Raw genomic sequence first — 27,313 nt, 5'->3', positions numbered from 1 at the left:
GAGGATCTTAGCAGATTTATGACAATATCAGTTCAAAGAAAGAAAATCAGCAAGATTGATTACATGATAGATATTTCAATGTAGAGGGATTTGAGTATGAAAGAATGAATAGAGGCCCTTGAGAAAATTAATAATGCCCTTAAAATATAGTTAAACTATGTGGTGAAAACAAAATATAAAGACTTCAATTTTATTTGGATTTCTTTTTACTTTTTAATTATAAGATTTTGGTCACTTTAAGAGGTTTTTGTTTTTTACCTTGGCTAGTTATCCTTGGGCACTTAGTTCCTCCTGAGTAATGAAAAATCAGAGGAATAATCCAATTTTTAGCTTTTCAAAAATCTTTAACCTGTATTAGAGCATTTTTTCTTTAAAAAAAACCTTTAAAAATAAAGTAGAAAAATAATTGTGGGTATAGAATGGAATTGGATTTTTTATAGATTCAGTTAATAAAAAATCATTTAAACAAAACCTACTATCATTGGGCACTTTGCCAGGAACTGAGAAGACAGAGTTCAGTCGGTAAGGTATCTGCTCCCTAATATTTCACAGATCAGTGAAGTCACTTTGGCATTCCAAGCATTTTTGACCGTTGAGAATTTCCTTTGAGAGTTTCCCACTGGAGTTATTTGCAACTATACTTTTTCATTTGCTCGATTGTCCAGTAACACACACACACACACACACACACCCCTCTGTTTTTTAGAAATTCTAGTTGAATTACATGTGGAAATGTGTCAGCTGTGATTTGCCTTGTTCATTTCAATGATTTTAGAAACGTCTTTGGAATAAATGTGATTTAATAATAATGGTAAGGTCTCCAATTCCCTATGCTTGGCCATAGTAGAGATGTTGGTAAAAGCATAAACTTTTACTCATCTAAATTCTACCTGCTGTTATTCAACCGGCTTCGGACTATACGTGAGTTGGAAAATTGCAAGTCTAATTACTTTATCTCTAAAAGTATGCCTAATAAGCAAAATCTTTTCCCTTTTCCCAACACTCATTGTTTGTAATTCCAGACATGTCCTCATTAAGCCCACTACCACTGGTGGAAGGAGAAGTTTCCTCAGAATAACTAGTTGCCTCCTGGGTGGGTAAAATATTGTATCTTGAAATCAAGATCATGCATTCAAATGTTATGCACACTTTGACAGAGGAATTATAAATGTGAAGAAACATGCACCGAACTAAACCAAACTAGAAGAAAAAGATATTTGGCATAATACCAGATCGCTCAAATCAATTCCTTGATTTAAAATGTAGTGAAGTTATTTTCTATGATGTTCAGACACAGAGAGAAGATATAATAAGTACATGTAAATACTATTTCAAAAATACATTTTTTTGTCAGTACAAAATGTTTTGGGATATTAATTACAAGGAGATCCTTAGCTTTCAATGTCTAACAGACAGTACCACCTCTGTTACCTAGAGCCCATCATATACAGAGTGCGTATGGTGTTTTGGGAAGAAAACACAAACAGTGCTGAGACAGGGTTTGCCAAGTAGAGTAAGAATTAGCTTTCTGGTCTGAAAAGACATGTGCTTATTCGTTTTCTTGGATGATATTTTTAGAAAACTGACTGGACTTCTGCTTCCAAAATGACCAATTCCCAACATCTGCATCTGGGAAGTCTTGTTCCTTTGGGCTAAGGATACCATCTTTAATCAGGTCCAGGTGATAAATTAATCTAAGGCTTCTTTTTCCAGATAGCCACTATAGAAATGCCCCTGACTGAATTTTTGTCACAAATCTGAAAATTCTCAAAGATGTTTTTCTAATAGAGGACAGGTCAGGCAGATGGGGTTAGTCTTACACAAGAGAGGGCTGGGGATATCCCAGCATAAAACTGAGTGAAGATAAAAAATAATCTCAATCTCCTCAAGGAGTGAGAGCTATTCCTCAGCACAGTGGTTCTCAACTAGAGAGGATTTTGCTTCCCAGGGGACATTTGGAAATGTTTGAAGATACTTTTTGATTGTCACAGTGCAGGGGCAGGGGGTGCTTTTGGATCTAGCAGGTAGATGCCAGAGATATATTGCAGAACATTCTACAATGCACAGAGCAGCCCCTCACAACCAAGAATTATTTGACTGAAAATGTCAATAGGGTCAAGCTTAAGGTAGACAAACCCTACCTTTTGAGATCTAAAAAAGAAACCAACTTTTGAATATGGAGATTATGTAAAATCAGAAGCATTATGAGAGGAATGATTTAGCCATCTTTCTGGAACTTCATTTTGCTACAGTAGAACTCTGTTCTGGGCTTGAAGCTAGAAGTGTGGCAGAGCACATACATATGTAATGATGCTCAAGCAAGCATTTTCATTGCTGCATTGTCTGTAACAGAAAAGCAATGGAATAACTCAAACACCAGTCCATAGGGCTTTGGTTGCATAAATTATATCACATGGGATTAATATGCCATTAAAAATGTTATGCATGTCTATGTGTATTAATAGTTACGTGGAAAAATATCCATTAGTTATTGAATAAAAAAGTGAATTCTGTGAAAAAAGTGATGTGATTTTATTTTATTTTAAAATGCACATTATAACGCTTGTATAAGAAGTTAAAAGAGAAAGTAGTTTTAAAGTGGCATAGGTTGACTAGAATTACCACAATTATGTTTAATTTGTAGCATAGAGGTTATTTACTTAGATTTATCATAAATGATGCCAGATGGGCATCAATTACATATTGAGAAACCTCCCACAAAACAAATTCAGACCTTTCAAATAATTTATGTGTTTTTGAGAATTTGAGCTGACAACTTAATGATTCCTTTACGTACTCATTCATTTATTTATCCTTCAAATATTTAATCTCTTATGATGAATCATACACTAGATGAGGCTCTTAAGAAAACAGCATACAAGAGTCAAAATACCTGGCTTTATGGAGTTTATTGGTGTGTTTGTGTGAGAGAGATGTGTATTTAAGAAGGTCGATGATCTTCTTATTGTGCAATGGTATTTCTGAATTTGTTGTCATGCAATGACATGTTGTTATGCAATAATATCGCTGAATTTTAGGGTGAAGCCCTAAAGAGCTACTATTCTAAGGTTTTTTCCTGAAAAAACCAAAAGCCTTTTTTTTTTTTTTGGTTGTTGCTGAAAACAAGCTGGTAGTGAATGAATTGACTTGCAGAGCAGGTGCTGTTTACAAAGACTGTTGCTCTTGGAAACTGCCTCTTTGACTAGCCTTTGCTTCATTAGGAAGTCACCAAACAAACCCTTCTAAAGCTTTTGTTGTCACGCATTTCATTCATGGTGCTGCCATGATGTGCAGAACTCTTTCTTCATGCATCTGTAAAATAAATGCTCTGTCCTCTCTTTTGGTGGCCGCATCTCAGCTCATGTGCCCTATGACCAGGCTGGCTATTTCTCCTTGCCAAGATTCTAATGCAGTCTGGAAAGCACTGCCCAGAAAATAACAGCACTTTATAGGTGTTCTCTTTAATTTCCTCTTTCTAATTAAAAATCTTGGTTATAAATGTAAAATAAAATAAAATAATAAATTGAAGGCTTATACTCATTTTTACATTCTTGTAAATTTTTAAACTATAAAAAGAGATGACATATTCTCAGTACATGAGTAGGATTATTTGATTTTCTATCCAACTCAGTTGTATCATTAAAAAAATTCTTTTTACTGCCCAATAATCATAGGAAGGAAAGCAGTCCTGAATATAAAACTCTATTATTATTGAGAAAGAAACACTCAAATAGTTTAAATTCATCGAACTGTTTTAAGGGCTCCAAAAGTTATGAGGTTGAATGCTCTGAATGATGTTCTTTAATTTAAATGTCATTATTCATAATCCTAAAACTTCTTAGAATCAACAGAATAGAATATGAAAGAAATCTTGACATTAATCATTCTTAATGATAACATAAATACAACGTAACTAAGGTGTTATTAAGGTCTTCCATGCCTTAATTCATTCTTAATCTTTAATCCTGAATCTCCAAAATATTGGGAATAGTGAATTTAAAAAAGAGAGAAAGAGGAGTAGACAGAGAGAGAGAGAGAGAAAAAATAACCCAGATTTACCTGGAGAAATTACCCTTTTATGAACCAAAAGATTTAGCAGACTAAAAGGCATGTAAGTATACTACATGTATTTTATCTCCAGAAAATAAAGTGTAACTTGTACTTTTCGTTTTCTTAGCTGCCAGAAAGTTTTTTAGCCAATTCGCTGCCCAAATTATGCTTAAATCCCGTGCCTCAAAACAGTTATCACTTGTGTGACATATATAATCTTTGTAGTGTTTGAATCTTATGTTTGTATTTAAACAAAATACATTTTTAATAAAATTGTTATTTGTGTTTCTAAGCTATCTCAAGTCTTTCTGAAACATTTTGGCTGGCATTATAAAGAAACGATAATATTATATATGCACTCACACTCATGGGCATGAGATCAGTGCAACTCATGGAACCTCATGCTCAGAAGAGTCTTGTGCTTAGAATTTAATGCTCTGTGATAGCAATCTCAAAATTCTTAATAATTTTATATTCAAATTAACATTTTGTAATTGAAGTCCACTGGAACAGTGGAGCATATGCTGAGGGCTTGGAGCTTCTGCTCATGTGCAGTCTGCCTTGTTGCCTTCTTTCTTGTGTCCTTGGGATAGGTCTAGACCTTTTGCTCCTGACAATCTGTTGCCCCTGGCCCTGCATGGCCTCCCCATTTCCATCCCTGCTCTGAAAAACGTGACACCCTCCACCCAGCTCATCCATTGTGTCATCAATAAAGAGAGGTTCACATTGCGCTGTTGTCCTACCTCCTTTTAGGGGTTGGATGCAAACGTGGGGATGGTCAGAGTTGGATATATTAATGGAGTCTTGGGGCAGAACAGAGCAGCGACAGTCCCTATTTTGGGCTGGAAACACCATCACGTATTGGTCAAGGACTTGGATGGGATGGCCCCTCATGCATCTGCATTTCTTATAAAAAGCACATTCCAGAGTGAAGATTGCAATTTCTTGGGGGTTGTCTTTCTGAGTGACACTGCGGAAAATATGCTCTCCGTTCAGCATGCCTGATAAGTTAGATATTTCAGTAGCCATATATAGGAATATGGACTTCAAATATTATGTTAGAAATCTGAGTCTGCAGATTGTTTTCTCTGTGGTCTTATAGTGAAGGTTAGAAGAGGTTACTGCATCGAATTCACTACAACATAATGGCATATTAACCTAGCCTTTTCAGGGGCTAAATGACAGTTTCTGAACCATATGTGTAGCATCTGTAATAAGCATACCTGATCCTAATCAGGAATTGCCAGCATGTGGTTTAAATATGCTTATGTTTTATGATTAAAAATGAACACGATAACTAATTTTCCTGCTTATATATTAAGTATGCCATATGCTTACTACTCCTCTCCATTAAATACATGCCTCATTAACCATCTGCTCTTCTAATCCAATACTGACAGTAATCAGTTGTGGAGACCCAGGTATACCAGCCAATGGACTGAGATATGGAGATGATTATGTGGTTGGACAAAATGTTTCTTACATGTGCCAGCCAGGCTACATGATGGAATTGAATGGCTCCAGAATCAGGACTTGTACAATTAATGGTACATGGAGTGGAGTAATGCCAACTTGTAGAGGTATGATAATGATTTCTTCAGCATTTAAAAATGGTAACCAGTACATATTTTCTCATTTTTATATACAAATTTGAAGTATATTTAAATAAAATTTTTTAGTTCAAGGTTGCATTTATTTTTCTAGTACTAAAAATGGCTGTTTCTTAAAAATTTTATTTTAATATATAGAATTAAAAATAATATTTTGACAAAAACATTATATCTTATTGTGAGTAATGACAAGCTTTAATGTAACAAAAAGAAGTAAAATATTATGTCCACATTCACCATTGTTATTTATATTAATTGATGAATATTTTCAAAAGAATATAACCTTGGTGAATTATAACTGTAATTTGCTGATCCACTTGGGTCAAGTCATTCAAGGATGGGGAAAAATACTTTCTATAATTTGGGAATGGCCAGTGTGAATTATAGAACTGTAATTTTTCTTAAATAATGGGAAAACTTGTTTTTCGTACAATACAATCTAGAATTAACCTGTTAGTCAATACAGGCATAAATTTGCTACTTTATGTTGTTTGTTTTTCCACTGGAAATATTTTTATAAATTTTTTGGCCAATTTTTATGATTACTTGTAGAATACTGTACATGCAATGTCAGACAAATTGTTTTATAATAATTAGATTTTTAATAATTAAGATTTTTCATTTAGGTTTCTATTTAAATGTTTGTGAATTAATGGTTTAATATCTTACTTATAATCTAACAAAATTAATAATTTCAATGTGTTTGTCTTTCCTTCTTGATTATTAAGCTTCTGTATCAGATCACTATAAATATACGGTTAGTAAATGAAAACATATGAGCAGACATTTTATATTTTAGATGTTATTCTATACACTAATTAATTCATACTGACATGAATTAGATATTACTCAACAGTAAAAAGTTATTCATATATGTTTTTAGTTCTCATAATACAGTCATTCCTCATGTTTAGATTTTGAAGTTGATACCCTTTCTTATCCTTTCATCTCTATCTTATCCAACCTGTCTTTGCTTAAAGGTAACTTAAAACAATTTAAACAAAACACATTTTTTTAAAAAATTAAAAATGCATTTATAAACCCTATAATAATAAGTTTTAACATATGAATCTAAGTGGTTAAGGGAACTAACTTGGATATTATAATCAGACATATGACCTGTGTTTTCAAAAATGTCACAGAACTACTTTCAAATTCCATGGTTAAGATGCTGATACTATATATAGCCAAACAACCCAAGTCTTTTCTGTCTAAAGGTCATTGGAAAATAATTTTATATAAAACCAATAATTTATCACTTACAGTATACTAGATTGAAGGTCACCCTCTGTTTGCCTTCTCTGAGATGTCAGGCAGCTTGCTATTTTGTAAGAGAATCTCTGACAACCAGTAGCCATTATGTTGCCAAGAAAAAGTTGCATCCTGCAGGGATTAATTCCAGGAATGTCTCAGAAATACTACCAGGAGAATAAAATATGTCACAACGTATTGTCCTTGAAAAGGTTAAATTAGCACATGTGCTTCTTCTAATGATATTTATTTATATCTTTAACACTCAGGATATTTCAACAGCTGTGTCTAATCACTTTTAATGTAATTGCAGCTGTTACCTGCCCAACTCCTCCCCAGATCTCTAATGGAAGGCTGGAAGGAACAAATTTCGACTGGGGCTTTAGTATTAGCTACATCTGTTCTCCAGGCTATGAGCTATCCTTCCCTGCTGTTTTGACCTGTGTAGGGAATGGTACCTGGAGTGGTGAAGTACCACAGTGCTTACGTAAGTATGATTTCAACTAACAACTGTTACTTATAATTTTCAAATTTTTCTAGAGCAAATATGAGATTGTTAAGCTTCCTTCAATGCCTAATTAGGGTTCAAAGAAAAATCAGTATTTACCAGTGTAGCTACTTTTCATGTAATTAAGTCATTATGTTTCTCCTTCCCCGATTCAAAATTTTACACTAAACGGCTTAGTTTATAAACTTTTCTTATTTTTCAAAATTATTTCTCAAATTAGAGACAGACTTAAATTTATTCCACTGCTAGAAAATTATTTTTATGTCCTTTTTGTCTTAGCCGAATACTCTGAAATTTGTTCCCAAATCTTTTTCGGCAATAAATCCATGTCACTTCTACATGTTTCTTCAAATAAAGTTCTTATGATGGCATTTGTCATGATAATGATTGGGATTATACATCTAAAATTACCAGGGTAAACATAGAGATAAAAAGGTTTTTTGTTTGTTTTGCCTTTTTTTTTTTTTTTTTTTTTTTACAGAGGTTGCTGTATACTATATACCTAGCAAGTGTTACTTCAACATTAATTTGGAAGAACACAAAACAAAACAAACTCCTCTTGAAGTTTTACTAAAATGATTATAGAACATTATCTGGACAGTATAATCATTGAGAGAGTTGTCTAGCATTATCCTGTTCCTAGTTCTTTTTCCGTTCCCAGCACGGGATAGAGGAGGACTCTACCTGTCTCGTGGCCTTGACATTATGCAGAGCTAACTGTCTAAGTTGCTTAGGACCCTCCAGGGTTTCCTCACCTCATTCAAAGTGGAAACTAAATCCCCTACATGCTCATAGGACTTTTTTCTTGTATTCCTCTGATTTCACCATATCTTACTACTCACCCCTTCATCCACTCTGCTCCAGAAACACAGGCCTTCTTACTTTTCTTTGAGCACTCAGCTGTGCTTTTACAAGAGGGCTTTTATGTTCACTATTCACTTTACCTGGAAATTTCCTTTTATTCCTTCAGCTTTTTACAAAAAATTTCTCTTTTCAGTATTGCCCTCTCTGGTCACCTTATTTGAATTTCATCACTGACATATAACACTTCCCTTCCAGGCTTTATTTATTCTCCTTAACACTCCCCTTTCACTTCTTATTTTTTCCTAAGACATACTATACATTTTACTTATCTTGTTTATTTGAACTGTGTCCTCTACTCAAATTTATGTTCCTTGAAAGCAGAGAATTTTTTTTTGTTTTATTCGCTGCTCTGTCCCTGGCATATAGCATAGTCCTTGGCAGATATAAAAACTATATTGCTATAGTAATTAAAACAGCATGGTGTTGATGTAGGCATAGAAAGTAAAACATTCTTATAGAGTAGAGAACACAGAACCATTTATACATATGTGATATAGAACAAGTCAGTAGGGAAAGAATGGACATTTTAATTAATTCTGCAAGGCAATTAGTTCACACACATACACACAACCACAACAAATAAATCAGTGCCAGATTTATCAGAGATTTAAATATAAAAGTTTTAAACATTTAGAATCTATCTAAATGACCTCAGGTTTAGAAGGAATTTCTTAAGCAAGATGCAAATGGTATAACCCACAAATGAAAAAGTGAAAAAATATCAGCTATGTTAAAATATAAAAGTTTCTCATTATCAGAGACCAATCACAGACTTGTCAATGTAATCAATATGTGTGAAAACAATGACAATATTTAGAATATATATATATATTTTTCTAAAATATAAAAGGCAATACAACAAAAATGGTCAAAATACCTGGACAGCTATTTCCTCTCAGGAGATTGAAAAAAATATTACACAATATCAAGTATTAGTGAGGATATGGAGTAACATAAACTTCTGTAGACTCATGATGAGTGGGTAAATTGATACAGCCATTTGCAAAACTAATTGCTATTATTTAGTAAACTTAAAGACTTGCAGAGCCTATTGCCAAGAAATTTTATTTTTAAGTATATGCCCTACTGGAATTTTCATATATGTGCATGAGGAGACATGTTCAAGAATATTGTTATCAGCATTCTTTTTAGCAGTAAAATAAAAATAATAGTGCCTATATTTACATACACACACATATATGCCATATGCACACACACACACACACATGCACATACATGAATGTAAATTACCATAAATGTATAGAAATGAGAAATCCAGAATTTAGGATGACACAAAGTATGCTACGCTGGGCCTAAGAAAAGGGATGCTTTCTGGGTGGTGCCTACAAAGATTTGCAACAGTATTGGCAGTTGTCAATTGTTAAAGTTGAGTGTTAGGTTCATGGATAGTCATTTTACAATTTAATGCAAGTTATGTATTTTATAGACATTTTAAAAATGAAACAGATATATGTTAGTATAAAATAAATATATATTTTATAGACATAGAATTATGATGACTGAAGACAAACTATTAGGTGCACTTTGGCATTATTTACTTGAAAAGCTTCTTATTAAGTGATGGCAAATACTGGGCATGCATACGGCCATTTTGCTTGCTCATCAGGTCACTAATAATACATTTGCTTCAGAGAGATATTAACAAGTTAGATTGAGCATGAGAGATAAAACTAACTTATTATCACAGTAGTGGTCTAGACTGCAGTTCATATAACATCCAAAGGAACTCCTTCTAGGTACTGTAATATGATTTTTAAAAAATAACTTTATAAACTTAAGGGGTACAAGTGCAGCTTTGTTCCATAGATATATTGAATAGTGGAGAAGTCCAGGCTTTTAGGGTAACTATCACCCAAATAGTATATACTGTTCCCATTAAGTAATTTCTCATCCCTCACCACTCCTCCCACCCTTCTACCTGAGTCTCTAGTTTTGGAGGAAGTCTGTTCCAGTGCCTCAATGTTTTTGTCACATAATTGGCCCTTAAAATTCTGACTCATGGAGGAGGTCATCTTAGCAAACATCACTATGTTCTGAATAGTACTAGATACTCCAGGTCTTCTCCAGGACAGATAGGGTCAAGTAGGTTTTACAAAGATGAGTATATGGCAGGTTTGCTTGTTTGTTTGATATAACTGAAAAAAAATTACCATCAAGAAGTTATCTCGATATGGTATTTTGTTTTTGGTTCTGTTGAAATACAAATAATAATAAAATATGTATTTACATTTCAAATGTAATAAGGCTATCTTTGTCTCAGTTGCTTTACGTATATCATTTCTACTACACATAACAGCGCTCCTGGGTATGTAGGATTAGTCATGACATTTTAATAGACAATGGCACTTAAACTCAGAAGGGAAAATCAAGTTGCAAGGGCACAGTGTTACTCTGCCATCATTTAGGGAAGCAGCTACATTGTCATAAGGCCTAAGGTCATACTGCTAGAAAATGGCAGAGTATGAAATGAAGTTCAGAGAAGGTAGACTTAAGAAATGATGGCCTTATCCATTGGGTATGCAAATCCATTAATGTTAGGGACTTTATAAAGAGGAATGTTTTTTTCTCTTTAATTTTGGTTGAAGTATGTTTTCTCATCTTAAAGTTCATGTCTTTATGAACTAAAGCCATTTGAAAAGAAATTCTGTGTCTGAAGTCTCTAAACCTGATATCAATAAGTTGTTTGGTTCATACATGAAAATTCACGGATATAAATAGATGGAATGACACACAGAGAGGGTACTGGGGGATTGAGGAGTTTAGGTGATTAAATCTCTCTCCTTTATTTGAATATGCATAAGAGAACACTTCAGAAGTAGGTTAGGCAATAAGTTAGTTATAGAAACAATTGCTTCAGCTGAAGTGCCCATTGATGATGTTCACTAGGAAGCATCTATTAATTCAAAATGTGCTGAATATACAAAGATTAATAAGACAGTGTCCCTGGCTTTTGGGTTTGATGTTATGCAGCATTGCCAGAAGGACTTGAAAGTCAACTAGCCCAAAGTTTTACAATATCCAAGAGATAGTGAAAATTTAAACACAGTAAACCAATGTTTTTTATGCTATTATTATACTTGTGTTACTTTACTCTGGTTTCCAATGTCATTTTAATATTTATTTATTATTATACTTTAAGTTGTGGGATACAGGTGAAGAACGTGCAGTTTTGTTACATAGGTATACACGTGCCATGGTGGTTTGCTGCACCCATCGATCTGTCACCTACATTAGGTATTTTTCCTAATGCTATGCCTCCCCTAGACCCTCACCCGGTGACAGGCCCCAGTGTGTGATGTTCCCCTCCCTGTGTCCATGTGTTCTCATTGTTCTACTCCCACTTATGAGTGAGAATATGCGGTGTTTGGTTTTCTGTTCTTGTGTTAGTTTGCTGGGAGTGATGGTTTCCAACTTCATCCATGTCCCTGCAAAGGGCAATAACTCATCCTTTTTTATGGCTGCATAGTATTCCATGGTGTATATGTGCCACATTTTCTTAATCCAGTCTATCAATGATAGACATTTGGGTTGGTTCCAAGTCTTTGCTGTTGTGAATAGTGCCATAATAAACATCCGTGTGCCTATGTCTTTATAGTAGAATGATTTATAATCCTTTGGGTATATACCCAGTAATGGGACTGCTGGGTCAAATGATATTTCTTTTTTTCTTTTTTTTTTTTTTTTTTTTTTGAGACAGATTCTCGCTCTGTAGCCCAGGCTGGAGTGCAGTGGCACGATCTCGGCTCATTGCAAGCTCTGCCTCCCGGGTTCACGCCATTCTCCTGCCTCAGCCTTCCGAGTAGGTGGGACTACAGGTGCCCGCCACCACGCCCAGCTAATTTTTTGTATTTTTAGTAGAGACAGGGTTTTACAATGTCAGCCAGGATGGTCTCGATCTCCTGACGTTGAGATCCACTCACCTCGTCCTCCCAAAGTGCTGAGATTACAGGCGTGAGCCACTGCGCCAGGCCATCAAATGGTATTTCTAGTTCTAGATGCTTGAGGAATCGCCACACTGTCTTCCACAGTGGTTGAACTAATTTACACTCCCACCAATAGTGTAAAAGCATTCCTATTTCTCCACATCCTCTCCAGCATCTATTGTTTCCTGACTTTTTAATGATCACCATTCTAACTGGCATGAGATGGTATCTCATTGTGGTTTTGATTTGCATTTCTCTAATGACCAGTGATGATGAGCTTTTCTCCATATGTTTGTTGGCTGCATAAATGTCTTCTTTGGAAAAGTATATGTTCATATCCTTTGTCCACTTTTTGATGGGTTTTTTTTTCTTGTAAATTTGTTTAAGTTTTTTGTAGATTCTGGATATTAGCCCTTTGTCATATGAACAGATTGCAAAAATTTTCTCCCATTCTCTAGGTTGTCTGTTCACTCTGATGATAGTTTCTTTTGCTGTGCAGAAGCTTTTTAGTTTAATTAGATCCCCTTTGTCGAATTTGGCTTTTGTTGCCATTGCTTTGGCTTTTGTTGCCATGAAGTCTTTGCCCACGCCTATGTCCTGATTGGTATTGTCTAGGTTTTCTTGTAGGATTTTTATGGTTTTAGGTCTTACATTTAAATCTTTAATATATCTCAAGTTAATTTTTGTATAAGGAAGGGGTACAGTTTCAGTTTTCTGCATATGGCTCACCAGTTTTCCCAACACCGTTTATTAAATAGCAAATCCTTTCCCTATTGCTTGTTTTTGTCAGGTTTGTCAAAGATTGGATGGTTGTAGATGTGTGGTGTCACTTCTGAGGTCTCTGTTCTGTTCCATTGGTCTATATATCTGTTTTGGTAGCAGTACCATGCTGTTTTGGTTACTGTAGCCTTGTAGTATAGTTCAAAGTGAGGTAGCATGATGCCTTCAGCTTTGTTCTTTTTGCTTAGGATTGTCTTGGCTATGCAGGCTCTTTTTTAATTTCATATGAAGTTTAAAGTAGCTTTTCCAATTCTGTGAAGAAAGTCAATTGTAGCTTGATGGGGATAGCATTGAATCTGTAAATTACTTTAGACAGTATGGCCATTTTTATAATATTAATTCTTCCTATCCATGAGCATGAAATGTTTTTCCATTTATTTGTGTCCTCTCTGATTTGCTTGAGCAGTGGTTTGTAGCTCTTCTTGAAGAGGTCCTTCACATCCCTTGTAAGTTCTATTCCTAGGTATTTCATTGTCTTTGTAGCAATTGTGAATGGGAGTTTACTCATTGTTTGACTCTCTGTTTGTCTATCATTGGTGTATAGGAATCCTTGTGGTTCTTACACATTGATTTTGTATCCTAAGACTATGCTGAAGTTGCTTATCAGCTTAAGGAGATTTGGGGCTGAGATGGTGGGGTTTTCTAAATATATAATCACATCATCTGCAAACAGAGACAGTTTAACTTCCTGTCTTCCTATTTGAATGCCCTTATTTATTTCTCTTGCCTGATCACCCTGGACAGAACTTCCAATACTTGTTTTTATATTTAGCCAGCATTTGGTTGAATGGGAATGGTAAGAGAGAGCATCCTTGTCTTGTGCCAGTTTTCAAAGGGAATTCTTCCAGTTTTTGCTCATTCAGTATGATATTGGCTGTGGGTTTGTCACAAATAGCTGTTAATGATTACTTTTCATTTTAATTATTTTTTAAAAGTTTTAAATGCTACTAAAAGGAGGTTTAAAAATCCAAGTTTATTGTGTAGTCTTGAATTTCAGGGAAGGTTTTATTTGGACATTAAGGCCAAGATTATGGTAGTCTATAATTAAGGTATACATGCGTTCCAGATGGCTCGGGCATGCCAAGTTTATTCCCATTGTCATGGTTGATGTCTTGTACATTTAGAATCCCCTTTCACTCTCAAAAGTTTCTCAGTTTGGATGATGCATTTTATGGACACCCAACCTATAATCCTCTTAAGGCAACATTTATACTTAAAAGCATTTGGTTGTTGCTGTTTGTTTTCTTCAGAGAGAAATAAGCTTTCAGGTGCTTAATCTGAACATTTGAAAATCGAGTACATTTGAAAATGGTTAAATTTATAAATTATATGTTATGTATTTTCTTTGCCACAATAAAAACATTGAAAGCATTTGAAAAGGTGCATTTGCCTGGGTTATCGGATATATTTGAAACCATTTGCTCTCATTCCCCATTACACTTCATGCTCACTCTGCTCCAGCCACACAGGCCTCCTTATCTTCCTCTAGAAAGCTAGCCATGCCCCAGCAGAGGGCTTTGGCAGTGCTGTTTACTCTACCTAGAATGCCCTTCCTTAGGACTTCAGCATGGCTAAGTATTTTGTTTCCCTAAATCTTTTCTCAGTGAGAGACACCTTTGCTACTTTATTTAAGATCTTCTCCCACCTCCTAACACACACCACCACACATACATACAGTCTTGATCTCTTTTGTCTGAATGATTTTTTTTCCCCACAGGGCTTACCGCTTTTTCGCATACTACCTTTTCTTAAACTTGCTAATTATGTTTATTGTTTGTTCACTTCCCTCACAAATGCATAAACCCTACAAAAGCAGATTTCCTACAGTATTTGTTTACTGACATGTTCAAGTGCCCCAAACCACCTAGAATAATATTTTTCTTTAGTAATTAATAAATGTATGTTGAATGGAATAATCTAATCAAAATTTTTAGAAAGCCTATCAAGTTGATCTTTTCAGTGTTTGTTGTAGAACATTGACATTCCATAGTTTTGCATAGATTTAGATTCTGATGGCCTTCTTTTCTTTTAAAAAATGCTAAAAAATACTGACAATATTTTGAAGAGGAAGGCAATAAGATTCTGGGATATGTGCTTCGAGTGTTCGGAGTATTCAGGGTACAATAAAACAAATAACCAGAGGTTTTATATACATGTAAAAAGGGCACTGCAATCTGTAGCGTGCAGTCTGGAACATTATGGGTTGGTTCTTTTTGACAGGGATACCTATGAGTCACCTACTTTCTCAAGGCTATACTCCAACTTGGCAGCCAACAAATCCAAATATGTGGTTTGATTTTGGTCAATACAAAACAACAGGAGTACAAAAATTCTATCTTTATTAAGGTAGCTTACTAAGTGGAAAACATCTAAATCAAACTAATTTTTAAATGTTATACTGAGTTTTCAATTTAGTATTTGTTTATCTGCACATAAGCTAAAAAATAAAATTTTTCATTGGGATAGCTTTATCATGAATAATATATCTCTTTAGTACAATTTTCAAATTAATTGTCATCATTTTTCCAAACTGTGTACTATGCTGAATACTAAATCTTTGATATAAGCGTCTTTCTTTTCATTTCCAGCAAAGTTTTGTGGTGACCCTGGTATACCTGCCCAAGGAAAAAGAGAAGGCAAAAGCTTTATATACCAGTCAGAGGTTTCATTCAGCTGCAATTCTCCTTACATATTAGTGGGATCAAGCACCAGAATATGTCAAGCAGATGGCACTTGGAGTGGTTCATCACCTCACTGCATAGGTAATATTAATTAAAGGCTGATTATGCACAGTAACAGTGTAATTAATAGGGGTGACATTTAATGGTTTTCTTTATCCTATAAACTATAGTTGGCTAAATATAAAAACAAGAGTAAAATATAGAAGCAATTAGAAGGCACTGGAAATGAATATTGGTAGAAAATACAACATTAATTTTAGCACTTTAAACTTCCAGAAGAAACACTTGAAATAATTTTGTTGTATATCAGTAAAATGAAAAATAAAAATACTTTCAGGTAGCAACATTATTAAGTACTAACATTTTACTTAGATCTTTATAGTTAATAAAGAATCTTCATATGAAATTAGATTTGCTCCAAAAATATCTAAAAGATATATTGATTTCAAAATGATTGTAACTACATTTCTGTAATCCTAAAATTAATGCCATATTTGGTAAACTAACCAAATAATCTGTCATTCAAATAAACCGACACATCTACCTACCATTATTATGCCTGAATATCCTATGGGTGTCAGTAATACCAAATTATCAAGTCCTATTTCTGGGAAAAAACTGTTATTTCTTCCAAGAAATATTACCCTAACCCAAATCATAGTTTAGCAAGGTCTTTGGACAAATGTTATATGCATGTACATTGCTTTCATATCCTTCATCTTTCCTTAATTTCGCATCCACAGAGCTAGTTGAATGTCAAGTGCTTTTATATTAGAAGGGTTCAAAGTTCAAGAATTTCATAATTCATTTCAAATGGAGTCTACCTGACTTTCTTGCTTCAAGATTAACAGGCTTCTGTCCATGGAGAGATGTTATTACATTTACATTATTTATTATTTCCTAGATCATTTGTGCCAAACCCCAGATTATTGAAAATTATTTTCTATGAGAGAACTATATCTATTGTAAATTTTAAAGGACTAATATCCTTTTAATCTTCATTTTAGAGCCCACTCGAACCTCTTGTGAAAACCCAGGTGTGCCTCGGCATGGATCTCAGAACAATACATTTGGATTTCAAGTGGGTACTTTAGCTATGTCCATTTAGCATCATACTAGGTCAGAATGCGTCTTTGGTTTATATGCATATAATCTTGTTGACGTAACAAAAAGTCATGTTCTATCTGCATTTATAAACACATAAAAAGGGTAACAGACAACAAAAGAGTGGAAGTAAAGGAAATTAGAAAAGAAAATATTTTTAAATAAAATTGCCTAACTGGAACATAAAGATAAATTAAAACAAAAAGCAAAAAATATCAGTGAGCATAGGAAAAATCCATAAGCATTAGAGAGTTGTATATAAGACAGTAAGAGTGAGGGACTAAATGAGTAAACTCTACAGGAAGATGTGGGACAGTGAAGAAAGTAAAGATGAAAGAGTTTAAAGGAGACTTCTGAGACAAACAGCAAATATATAAAAATGCGGGTTATTCAATAAAGCACTAATTGTGTATATGACATTGCTGTCAGTGTTTAAAAAGGTGGGAAATTACTGAAAAATAACCATAACCTGTTACTATACAACACATAGTTGAACTGTTATATTAGAATTCTTTGGCATGCCCAGTCATGTGTGGCTGACTTTCTTGTTCTCTCTTTTTCCAATTTTGATTTTAGGTAGAGATTCAGCAACTTTTCAGTTACAAAAGATCCAAGGGGAGCCAAAGTGCATACTGATTCCAAACAGAAATAGCCAATTTACACATTACCCAATTGCCCTGTGTTGCCGGGTTTTGTAAATTGTGCTATTCTGTGTGAAATTCAGTGTGAACCTGAAGACCATCCATTTCTAAAGGAAGGGCTCATCTAAAGGGCCATATTTTGTTATTAAAAATAGTTTCCATTTATCTACAGTTCAGGCACAGTATGAACATTGATTTGATAGCATTTCCAATTCTGATTTCCTTCAGTCCTGTCCAGATAATACAAAAGTGTAAAAATGAGTCTGTCTCTGTTATATTGGTGTTTTTAGAGAACTTTAGATTAATATCTCCATAAAAGGTTTTATCAATTGATCTAAATCCTGAAAAATGGGCAACTAGCTGCACAGCACTAGCCCTCATCATATGTACAAAGAAACTGTAACAGAATGTGACTTGCTTTGTTCGCAGATCAAGTTGGTGACATATTCTAACAGAATACAACATTGTGATGTTAGTGTCTGTGTACTAAATCAGGCTGATTTTCTAAAGAATTTGAGTTTCTTTTTTAGTAAATATTATTTGAGATAATGGAAATGAGAATGATTAACGTGGAGTTTAAAACAGTCATCCAACAAAATGAAGAGAATCACTAACTCTGCTTTCTAAGGATTCTATTATAATCATTGCAAAATGATGTAACGAAGTTAACCTAACCCTGAATTTATGTTATTTGGGCTAATAAACAGGTATTAAATCATTATATTCTATATGAATAAATATAAATAGACTAGATTTCAAATATGGTAAAGTCTAATTATATACAATTATATAACTATTAAAATTAAACATATTTTGTGTCTTACATTAGGGAGATTGGCTTTCTTACATGCATATGGCAGGTATGAATGTATATATACATACATACTAAATCTGTTAACTAAATCTGTCTAGATCTAACACAATAAATAGTTATATAATTCTAATTAATACTAATTTATTGGTGAATTCCAAATGAATATGGTTTTATATGCAAAAGGCATCTTGAGCCATTGAGAAAAATGATTGCTTGCAAGTAACAAAAAAACTGTTTGGAGCTACTTAAAGCCTAAAGGCATTACTGTGCAGGTATGTCCAGACTCCCAAAGAAAGAATCTGGGTGAGACTCATCAAACCCAGAGTGTAGGCACTGGCTGCAAGTACTCAGTTTTTTATACTACTTTCTGTTTATCTACCTCATATTTTCTCTCTGCAGATTGGCCATATGGCCAAGAGTGAATCATTTCTATTTACATCTCAGCTACATACAGAAAGTGGTCATCTCAATCTCAATTCCAAGTTTTCAAGGAGAATCAGAATGTCCCAACTTTCGTATTTATGTTGGTTTGATTAGGTGGCCAGTAGTGAGTTATGACACAAAATCACAGCTATTAGGAAGCCCATTTTTGGGAAGAGGAAGAGAAAGTTATGAACTCCAGAGGCACTCAGATCGTTTTCTTAATTTTCTCTTTAATGTGTTCATTTGTTCCCTCTCTTTTTCTTTATAGATTTATATAGTAGTTTTTGGGACATCAGTAATTATTAACATACAAAAATATATCACTCATTGCTAGAGATGATGAAAACTCTATCATTGAAAAAAGTATTCAACATAATTTGTCTTTTTATTAAAATACTGTAAATTGGAATAATTTTGGCTAAAAATAGATTGATAGTGAAGAGAACAGCTGTCAAAATAATTGATGCAACATTAGGATTAATTATGGAGTAAATGACAAGCACACATACACACTGCTGTATCACTCATTAAACTGAGCTCTGGGCAATGGAAAGTACATTATTTGGATTTAGGGCTTGTTACATAAAGTTATTATAAATATGAAATGTTTTTAATCCAGCTCTTTAGATATTTAGCCTCAAGATATTTAACCATAAAATATTTAACCCTACCAATCTAACCATAGTGATTATATATGATTTTCAGTTTGTAATTGAAATTAGTATCTTAGTATATTGAATGAGGTAAATATATGTTTCATAGTGTTTTATTACCTTAAATGATAAACACAATCACATGAATTCTGAAAGTAAAAAAATTATTTTTAATTAAAGTCTTCTTGTTTTGAATGTAAATAATAATAATTAAACTTTTCTTAAACCAGGAAGCCTAGGACCAAAGTTGATGCTCAGTCAGCAAAAATTACTTGCATCTTAAGCACATCTGTTATACCTTCATTTTTATAATCTTGCCTTTCTGTGTCAATTTTATTTATTTTAATTTACATATATCTTTTATTAGAAGCTACCTCAATTTTTCTTGAGTAAAATGTTTTGTATAAAATACATAATGAAAAACATAAATTTATTTTTAAAAAATATATATTGCAGAGGAAGCATATATGTTTTTGAGACCTTAATTATATATAAATTTTGAAAGCTCTTAAGAACCATACTCCAGTTAAACAAACATGTGATATTAGAAGTCAGATTCAAATAAATGCATTGATGAAAATTCTAGCATGCCAAGTGTTATTTGCCATGAAATCTCATGGAAGGGAAAATAAAGCTTATTGAGAATGTTCCAAATATATGAAAAATGTCTATTAATCCTATTATTTGCTATATAAATTTTATGATTTAGGAACTAAGATATAACATTTAAAATAGGAGAATAAGGTGTTAAACAACATAAGTGATATTTACTAATTAAACATATCTTAAAATTCTATAATGCATTTGTAGAATATACAACATGGTACTTTAAATCAATTTAAAGTGATTTTTATTTAAACATTGGTTGCAATTAAAACTTGATATGGATTATTTTTAATTCTTGTTATAAAAACTTTCAATATTAATTATTGCAATATTGGCTATACGAATAACACTTTTTATTAGTAAATATTGGTGAAAAAATTGTATATAAGTTATTTTTCCAAGAATTTTTTTGAATTTGATAATATAAATTTTTAGAATGTTGTTGCCTATTTTTCTACAAATAAGCAAATTATAGTATGCATGTTGGAAGTTGTTCAGTCAGAAGGATATATCAAATTGGGAAAGGATAGATAACTGTAAAATACACTATTAAGTGGGTTCATCACTGACAAAACTATTCATTAATGCACTGATATTTAGAGAAAATTTTGTTGATTTGATTATTAAAAATTCTGGATAAACAATTTAATCAATTATTAAATCTGTATAAATATTTATTAGATATTAGGTATAAGTATTTGTGAATTTGACAAAAATCTTATTAATTAGATGTGTTGGTGATACACAGAAAAATCTTAAAACAGATTTTATTTTAATTCTATAATATTTGGTTAATATTTAAAGCAGTTGTTATAATGACTTTGAAAAGCTTACAGGATTGAGGCAAAATGTCTTACAAGTAAAAACAAAGTGTATGTGGTCCAACATATTTCTTACACCTGACCAATATAAAGGTTTGATTAAATAACCCAAATATACCTTTCAAAGAACAAACAGAATGATTTAACCTTATGTTATCGGAAGTATAGAGGTGATATCACTGTACTTTAAGAACTGATAGATGTTAAATATTCTAAAGTTAAGTAATAAAGTAATTTTATATTATTTCATCCCGATTCCTTCCATTGCTCCAACATTTTCAAATCACATTTTTAAGTTCAAGGTGCACAAGGATGAGTACACACAGTCTTCAGCTTAGAAAGGCTAACATTTTGATATGTTGGTCAGCTGGAATATATGATCTCATAGGCTAGGTAATAACACTGATAACAATGAAAAGCAATAAGGAAGCACACAAAAGAGATGGTTTTTCTAATTTCTTGCTGCAGGGAAGGGTTTCTACAGATGATGGCTGAGCTAATTCTTTTAGTGTAAGAGCTAGGAGAGGAAAGTTAGGAGAGGCATTCCATGCAGTAGGAATAGCATGAAAATATGCATGCATTTCAAGATACAAAAGTTCAATGTTAATTGAACAGAATTTGAGTAAAGTAAGCTGTTAATGATGATGCTAGAGAGATGGTCAGTGGCCAGGTTATGGAGGCCTTTGTCATGTTAGCGCAATGTAACTTTATCCTAACGGGTGAATAATAAGGTCAAACCTTTGTGTTGCATAGATCACTCTGACTTCAGTGTAGAAAATAAATATATTGGATCATGAATTGAGAAATGGAGACAAGTTAGAAGATTATTGTAATTGTCTATGGCTGTAATTCTCAAAGTGTAGCGCCTAACTGGCAGCAGCAGTTTCACCTGGGAACTTGTTGGAAATATAGATTCATGGACCTACCCCAGATCTACTGAGTATGAAACTCTGGAGGGGGGCACTCAGCTATCACTGTTTTCATAAAGTCCTTTTGGTGATTGTGATGTCTGCTAAAGTGAGAACCAAAGCCTATGGAAAACATATTGGGGAGTAAAACTGGACATAAAGTGGAGAAAAAAGGAAGACGATACTTTGAAAAACATTTAGAAGGTAAAATTGCCAGTTTTGGTGGTGAAGTGAATGAAGGGAAAATTTATTAGTGACAAGTGACACTATTAACTGGGTTCTAACCTTAAGAAGGATTGCTGGATTGATAGAGATGATGGGTTTTGTAGAACTGGTTTGACTGAAAAATAGAACTGCAAACTGTATATAACATAATCTAGTCCATACTGAAAAATCAAAACCCGTACCACCATTTTGCACAACTTCAGAAAGAATGTGAAAGGCATGCTCTGGAGCACAAGTCAGGGGACTCTGGTTATAAGGAATAAAATGCAAATGGTGCTTCTTGGAATCAGTCAATGTAACAGCCTAGAGAAAATGGGGCGTCCAGGGGTAAGAGATCTTCTAGAGGCAAAGGTGAGGGTTCATGGAAGACACAGCATGAGACAACATGAAGAAAAAAGGTTGTTGTCAGATAAAGAATTTTGGAATTTAATATTTCTGGCCTAGTATAGTTCTGGGTAATAATAACAATATGAAATATGATGGAATTCAGAGTCTGAAGTTTCAAATGGAATCTTGGTATCAAATTATATCATCTCAAGCTTAGCTTCTTATTGTCCTGTCAAGTGGGAGTAGGAATTAAGGGGAAGGCAGAAAACAGGATCTGAGTGATATGTCCTAAAACTGCGACTGAGCCTTCTCAGACTGCAATTACTGGAGAAGTCCAAAGTGGCAGACCCTAAATATCCCTTATCTCATCCTCCACCTCTAATCATTCAGTAAATCTTGTTGATTTTTTTCTTGTAATTGTTTTGAGGAAACGACATTTTTCCCCAGGCTTACTGCCACAAGTTCATACAGTTTTTATCCACTCAAATGTAAAATGGCAATGCCAGCCTCATAATTAGAATTACTACTATTAATTCTTCTAAATACCATAGCCTGCCATTTGAGACCCTTCAGAAACTAATTCTTACTTATGTCTCCAATTTAGGCATCATGCCTATAATTTATTTAAAACTTGAGTGTCATCCTGGGGTGGAGTGGAGTATAAATTCTATTTCATTTAATCCTGAAAACAGATTTCAATACAAATCATATTATCGTCATTATTTATAAATGAGAAATTACGTCTCAAAGAGGAGATAGGAGATATGACTTATTCAAGTAAAGTGAGATCCAGAATTAAAACTACATGTACATTACTCTGGTGATTTGTTTTCTTATTTACTATATACCCCTGCTTCCCACTTATCCCAAACCTCTACCTGCCCTGCTCACTTTGTAAACAATAAATGTCAATCAATCTAATATGCTCTCTTTTCCCCTAAAGCAAATGATATATGTTTTAACCAACACACATTTCTCATCATGTTATTATCTTTTCCACTTTTCTATAAGTCATTTGCAAACTTTAGTGTTTATTACTTGTTAATAATAGATTGGGCTTGTTAAAACAGATTGTTGGTTTTTCTACCCGAAGAGTTTCTGATTCAATGTGTCTGGGGTAAGGCCTCAGAATTGACATTTTTAACAAATTCCTAGGAGACATTGATATTACTGGCCTAGAGACTACACTTTGAAAGCCATTGTCCTAGATATTCTCCTAATTACTATACCCTTAAAAGCTAGTACAAACAGTATATCTTCCATTGTATATTTCTGTTATCACCACCACCTTCAGTAACCACCTTTGTCTCTAATCTCATATTGCATTTTTCACCTTCAATATTTATTTATTTATTATGTGGTTAGCTATATTTATTTCTATATCTATTTTTATAAAGCTTCATTTATTTATCTTTATCTAACTATCTCTCTATCTTGTATTCATATATAGCTTGTTGAATTTTTTGGTGTCTTATTTTCTTCAAATTCCCATGGCAAGAAACTTGGTATCTATGTATGTACTAAGGACCCAACTATTTGATGATGATATGTAAACAAATAAAGCCAGGATTTTATTTTTTAGTTTTGAATTTTTCCCATTTTATTGTAAATCAGATTTCAATTCTTTTTTTCTTCCAATTCTACCATACAGAATTTCACTTGATAGCATTTTCTCACTCAAGCTCTATTTGTTGCCATATTTGAAGGTGTAGTGGAATATTTTTTTCCTCTCTTTAATTTGCTATAGGTTGGAAGTATTGTACAGTTCCACTGCAAAAAAGGACACCTTCTCCAAGGGTCTACAACACGCACCTGCCTCCCTGATCTTACATGGAGTGGAATTCAGCCTGAATGCATACGTAAGTATTATGGATAAGAAATAATGTTATCATGGGTAGGAATTTATATGCGTTTTTTTCTCCCAAGTATACAAATAAATTTACACCTATAGGTGTATCAAATTGACTTTTAGATTAAAAGACATATTTTATGTATGTAATTTTATTACTGTATCATAAACCCATGGCCATTGGGAAGCACTCTCTAAGTAAGTCAGAAAGCACAAGGCACAATTTTGTTCTTTTTGTAATTTTAGGTGATGACTAGTTTAGGTTTTAGTTTAAGATCTGCACCTATCAGTCTGAAGTAATCTAAAATACCCGAGGCGCCAATGTAACAGCTTCTAATTTTTAAAAATCACTTGTGAAAATATTGTCTGAGAATCTGGGGAAACTAACGACATCTATGAAAGGAAATATTCATGGGCACTTGGCCAAAAATTTGAGAACAATTTTAGAATTTCCTTTATATGTTCTCTGATCCTCAGTGGAGAGCACTTGCTGTACAGATTAAATAAGAACAAAGCCTGGGGCCACTAAATAACTTTTTCTGACATACAGTTAGAAATGAATTCCAGCGGTCAGCTATTTGGCTTTTCTTTCTCTGCAGTTGCCTTTTTAACAAATCTCTTCCCTTACGTTTTCAATTATGTTTCTTGGTGAAAAATGGAAAAAAGTAAGCTGGAGTGGAAACACTTATTAGGATGGTATCTAGCTTTTAGGATTTGCTGAAACCTACACAAGCCCTATGAATTTACTCTATGCCTGTTCAGAACCATCCAAATGATTGTGGGGGCACCTAGGGACCAGCAGCTTACTTTAAAGCAGGAGAACACTCCACAGAGATGCCATGTTATGTGCCTTGTTGGCTTATATTTAAATATAGAAAATTCCTTAAAGGAGAATTCCTCAGAATGTGTACTCTAAAACAGCTGTGCAGGCTGTAACTAGGTATTTCATAGTAAACCATGGTTCTTTGATGTCCTCCAGTTGGGATATGATAGTTTAAATAAAGTTAAACAGCGTCTGTCACTGTGAAGCATCTCAAAGTGTCTAACATGTCCATAACATAGGGCTTAAGACGGCAGTAGAGACAGACTGTAGTTTTCCTCATCAATACTTACTGCGTGAGGATTACATTTCACTAACTGAATTATATTAAATATAAACCATTTAGGCCAGGCACGGTGGCAACGCCTATAATCCCAGCACTTTGGGAGGCCGAGGTGGGCAGATCACTTGAGGTCAGGAGTTTGAGACCAGCCTGGTCACCGTGGCTAAACCCATCTCTATTAAAAACTCAAAAAATTAGCTGGGTATGGTGGCAGGTGCCTGTAGTCCCAGCTACTCAGGAGTCTGAGGCAGGAGAATCGCTTGAACCCAGGAGGTGGAGGCTGCAGTGAACCGAGATTATGACACTGTGCTCCAGCCTGGGCAGCAGAGTGAAACTCCGTCTCAAAAACAACAAAAACAAAAAAAGCCATTTAACACAATGTTTAGCACACGGAGTAAAAAAATGTTAGCTATTATTTATACTGTTATGGAACTCCATTAAGAAACAAATGAAAAATATTGTTTTTTAAAATATATTCACAGAACACTTTTTTCAGAGATCACTTTTATGGATATGTATCTACGAACAAATGATTAAAAAATGCTATCTGTTTCAGGGGAAAAATTTCTTGTAGCATTTATCTCTGACTGAGAAAGAAATGGTCTTTATAAGACATAAAACCGATGAAATAAGGGGAAGATATGGTGCAATCAAGGTAGAGAATTAGGAGTGGAAGGAAACATGGAGAAAAGGAGACAGAGTTAGGTGAACAGAATGATACTTCTAGCATACGGATCCAAATATGGCCTGAAAATTCCATATATAAAAAAATTATTAAAATGTACTTTTATTGGGAAGTATTAATACCAGAGCAATATAATTAGGTGTGGTTTTATTTAACAATAGAAAATAGATTTTTAATTTAAAATAAATATAATGAATTTAAAATTTATAAAATAATATTTTCTAAACTCATATAGAAAACCTGATCTTGACAAACATTAAAAGGTATCTTACCACAGAACTTCATAGATCCTTTAAAATGCTGGTTTTTGTGACTCTCTAGAATGTGTGACTCCAAAATGGTAAAGCGTACATTTGTGAGCTTAGTTATTGACAATGTCTTTTTTTTTCTCAATTTATTTAACATCTACTAGTGTTCCACAAATGGTGGATTCGGAAATGCTAAAGTATGAAATCAATAAGCATATTTGCATTGAAACATTTTTGTGATTTATTAGAATAATTATTCTAAGATATATGTATATAAAGGCATTGAAGTATGTCTAAAATAGATTGTGACTCCTGTCTCAAATTTTTCTTAACATATCTATAGAAAATTTACATTGTTCTCTTCTCTTAATATAGCCCACAGCTGTAAACAGCCAGAAACTCCTGCGCATGCAAATGTAGTAGGGATGGACCTTCCATCTCATGGGTATACACTGATTTATACCTGTCAGCCTGGCTTCTTCTTAGCAGGTGGAACGGAACATAGAGTGTGTAGATCCGATAACACCTGGACTGGAAAAGTTCCCGTTTGTGAAGGTAGGTTTTCTCTATAGAATCTTTAACGCAAAAGATTGTAATATTGCTTTCCTTGGCTCCAGACAAAAACTCAACTCAAATTAGCACAGGAACAAGGGAAATTTGTTGGCTAACTCCAAGTCTAGGAGTAATGTAAGCACTTCTGGACCCAGAGGCATATACATTTTATGAGTCTATTCATAGCTTTTTACCCATGTGAATGTTACTTCTTGCCTTTATTCTATCTTCAAGTTATCTCTTCAGGTAGGTATATTCTTTTTCTAGGGCTTTTATAACAAAGTACCATAAGCTGGGGAGCTTAACATAATAGAAATTTATTCCTTCGCAATTCTGAAGTCCAGAAGTCCAAAATTAAAGTGTTAGCAGGATCTTGTGCCCTCTGTAAGCTCTAAGCAGAAACCATTCCTTGCCTCTTCCTATCTTCTCATAGCTTCTGACAATCCTGGGTATTCATTGGCTCCTAGCCTTACTCCAATTTCTGCCCCATTTCAACATGGCCTTCTTTTCTGTGTATCTTTGTGTGGGCTCTCCTCTTCTTAGGAGGATACCAGTCCTTGTATTTGGGACTCAGCCTAAAATCAGGATTATTTTATCCCAAGATCTCTAGTTAATTACATTTGCAAAGACCTTCTTTCCAAATAAGGTCAGAGAGGTACCAGGTGA

General features: G+C 33.8%; 1 protein-coding gene across 2 annotated transcripts in view; it reads left to right on the top strand.

Moving 5' to 3' along the window:
- CSMD3 (CUB and Sushi multiple domains 3) overlaps positions 1–27,313 on the top strand; it is a 1,208,741-nt gene that overhangs the window by 1,161,126 nt on the left and 20,302 nt on the right. For both annotated transcript variants that reach the window (XM_032760296.2, XM_032760295.2), the window contains 6 exons: positions 5,451–5,630; positions 7,225–7,398; positions 15,596–15,769; positions 16,696–16,769; positions 23,958–24,069; positions 26,471–26,650. In XM_032760296.2, coding sequence (XP_032616187.1) covers positions 5,451–5,630; positions 7,225–7,398; positions 15,596–15,769; positions 16,696–16,769; positions 23,958–24,069; positions 26,471–26,650 — 894 coding nt within the window. The remainder of the gene's footprint in view (positions 1–5,450; positions 5,631–7,224; positions 7,399–15,595; positions 15,770–16,695; positions 16,770–23,957; positions 24,070–26,470; positions 26,651–27,313) is intronic.

The sequence above is a fragment of the Hylobates moloch genome, unplaced genomic scaffold, assembly GCF_009828535.3.
Source record: "Hylobates moloch isolate HMO894 unplaced genomic scaffold, HMol_V3 SCAFFOLD_9, whole genome shotgun sequence".
Taxonomy (NCBI): Eukaryota; Metazoa; Chordata; class Mammalia; order Primates; family Hylobatidae; genus Hylobates; species Hylobates moloch.
This window is presented reverse-complemented; position numbering and strand designations above follow the sequence as displayed.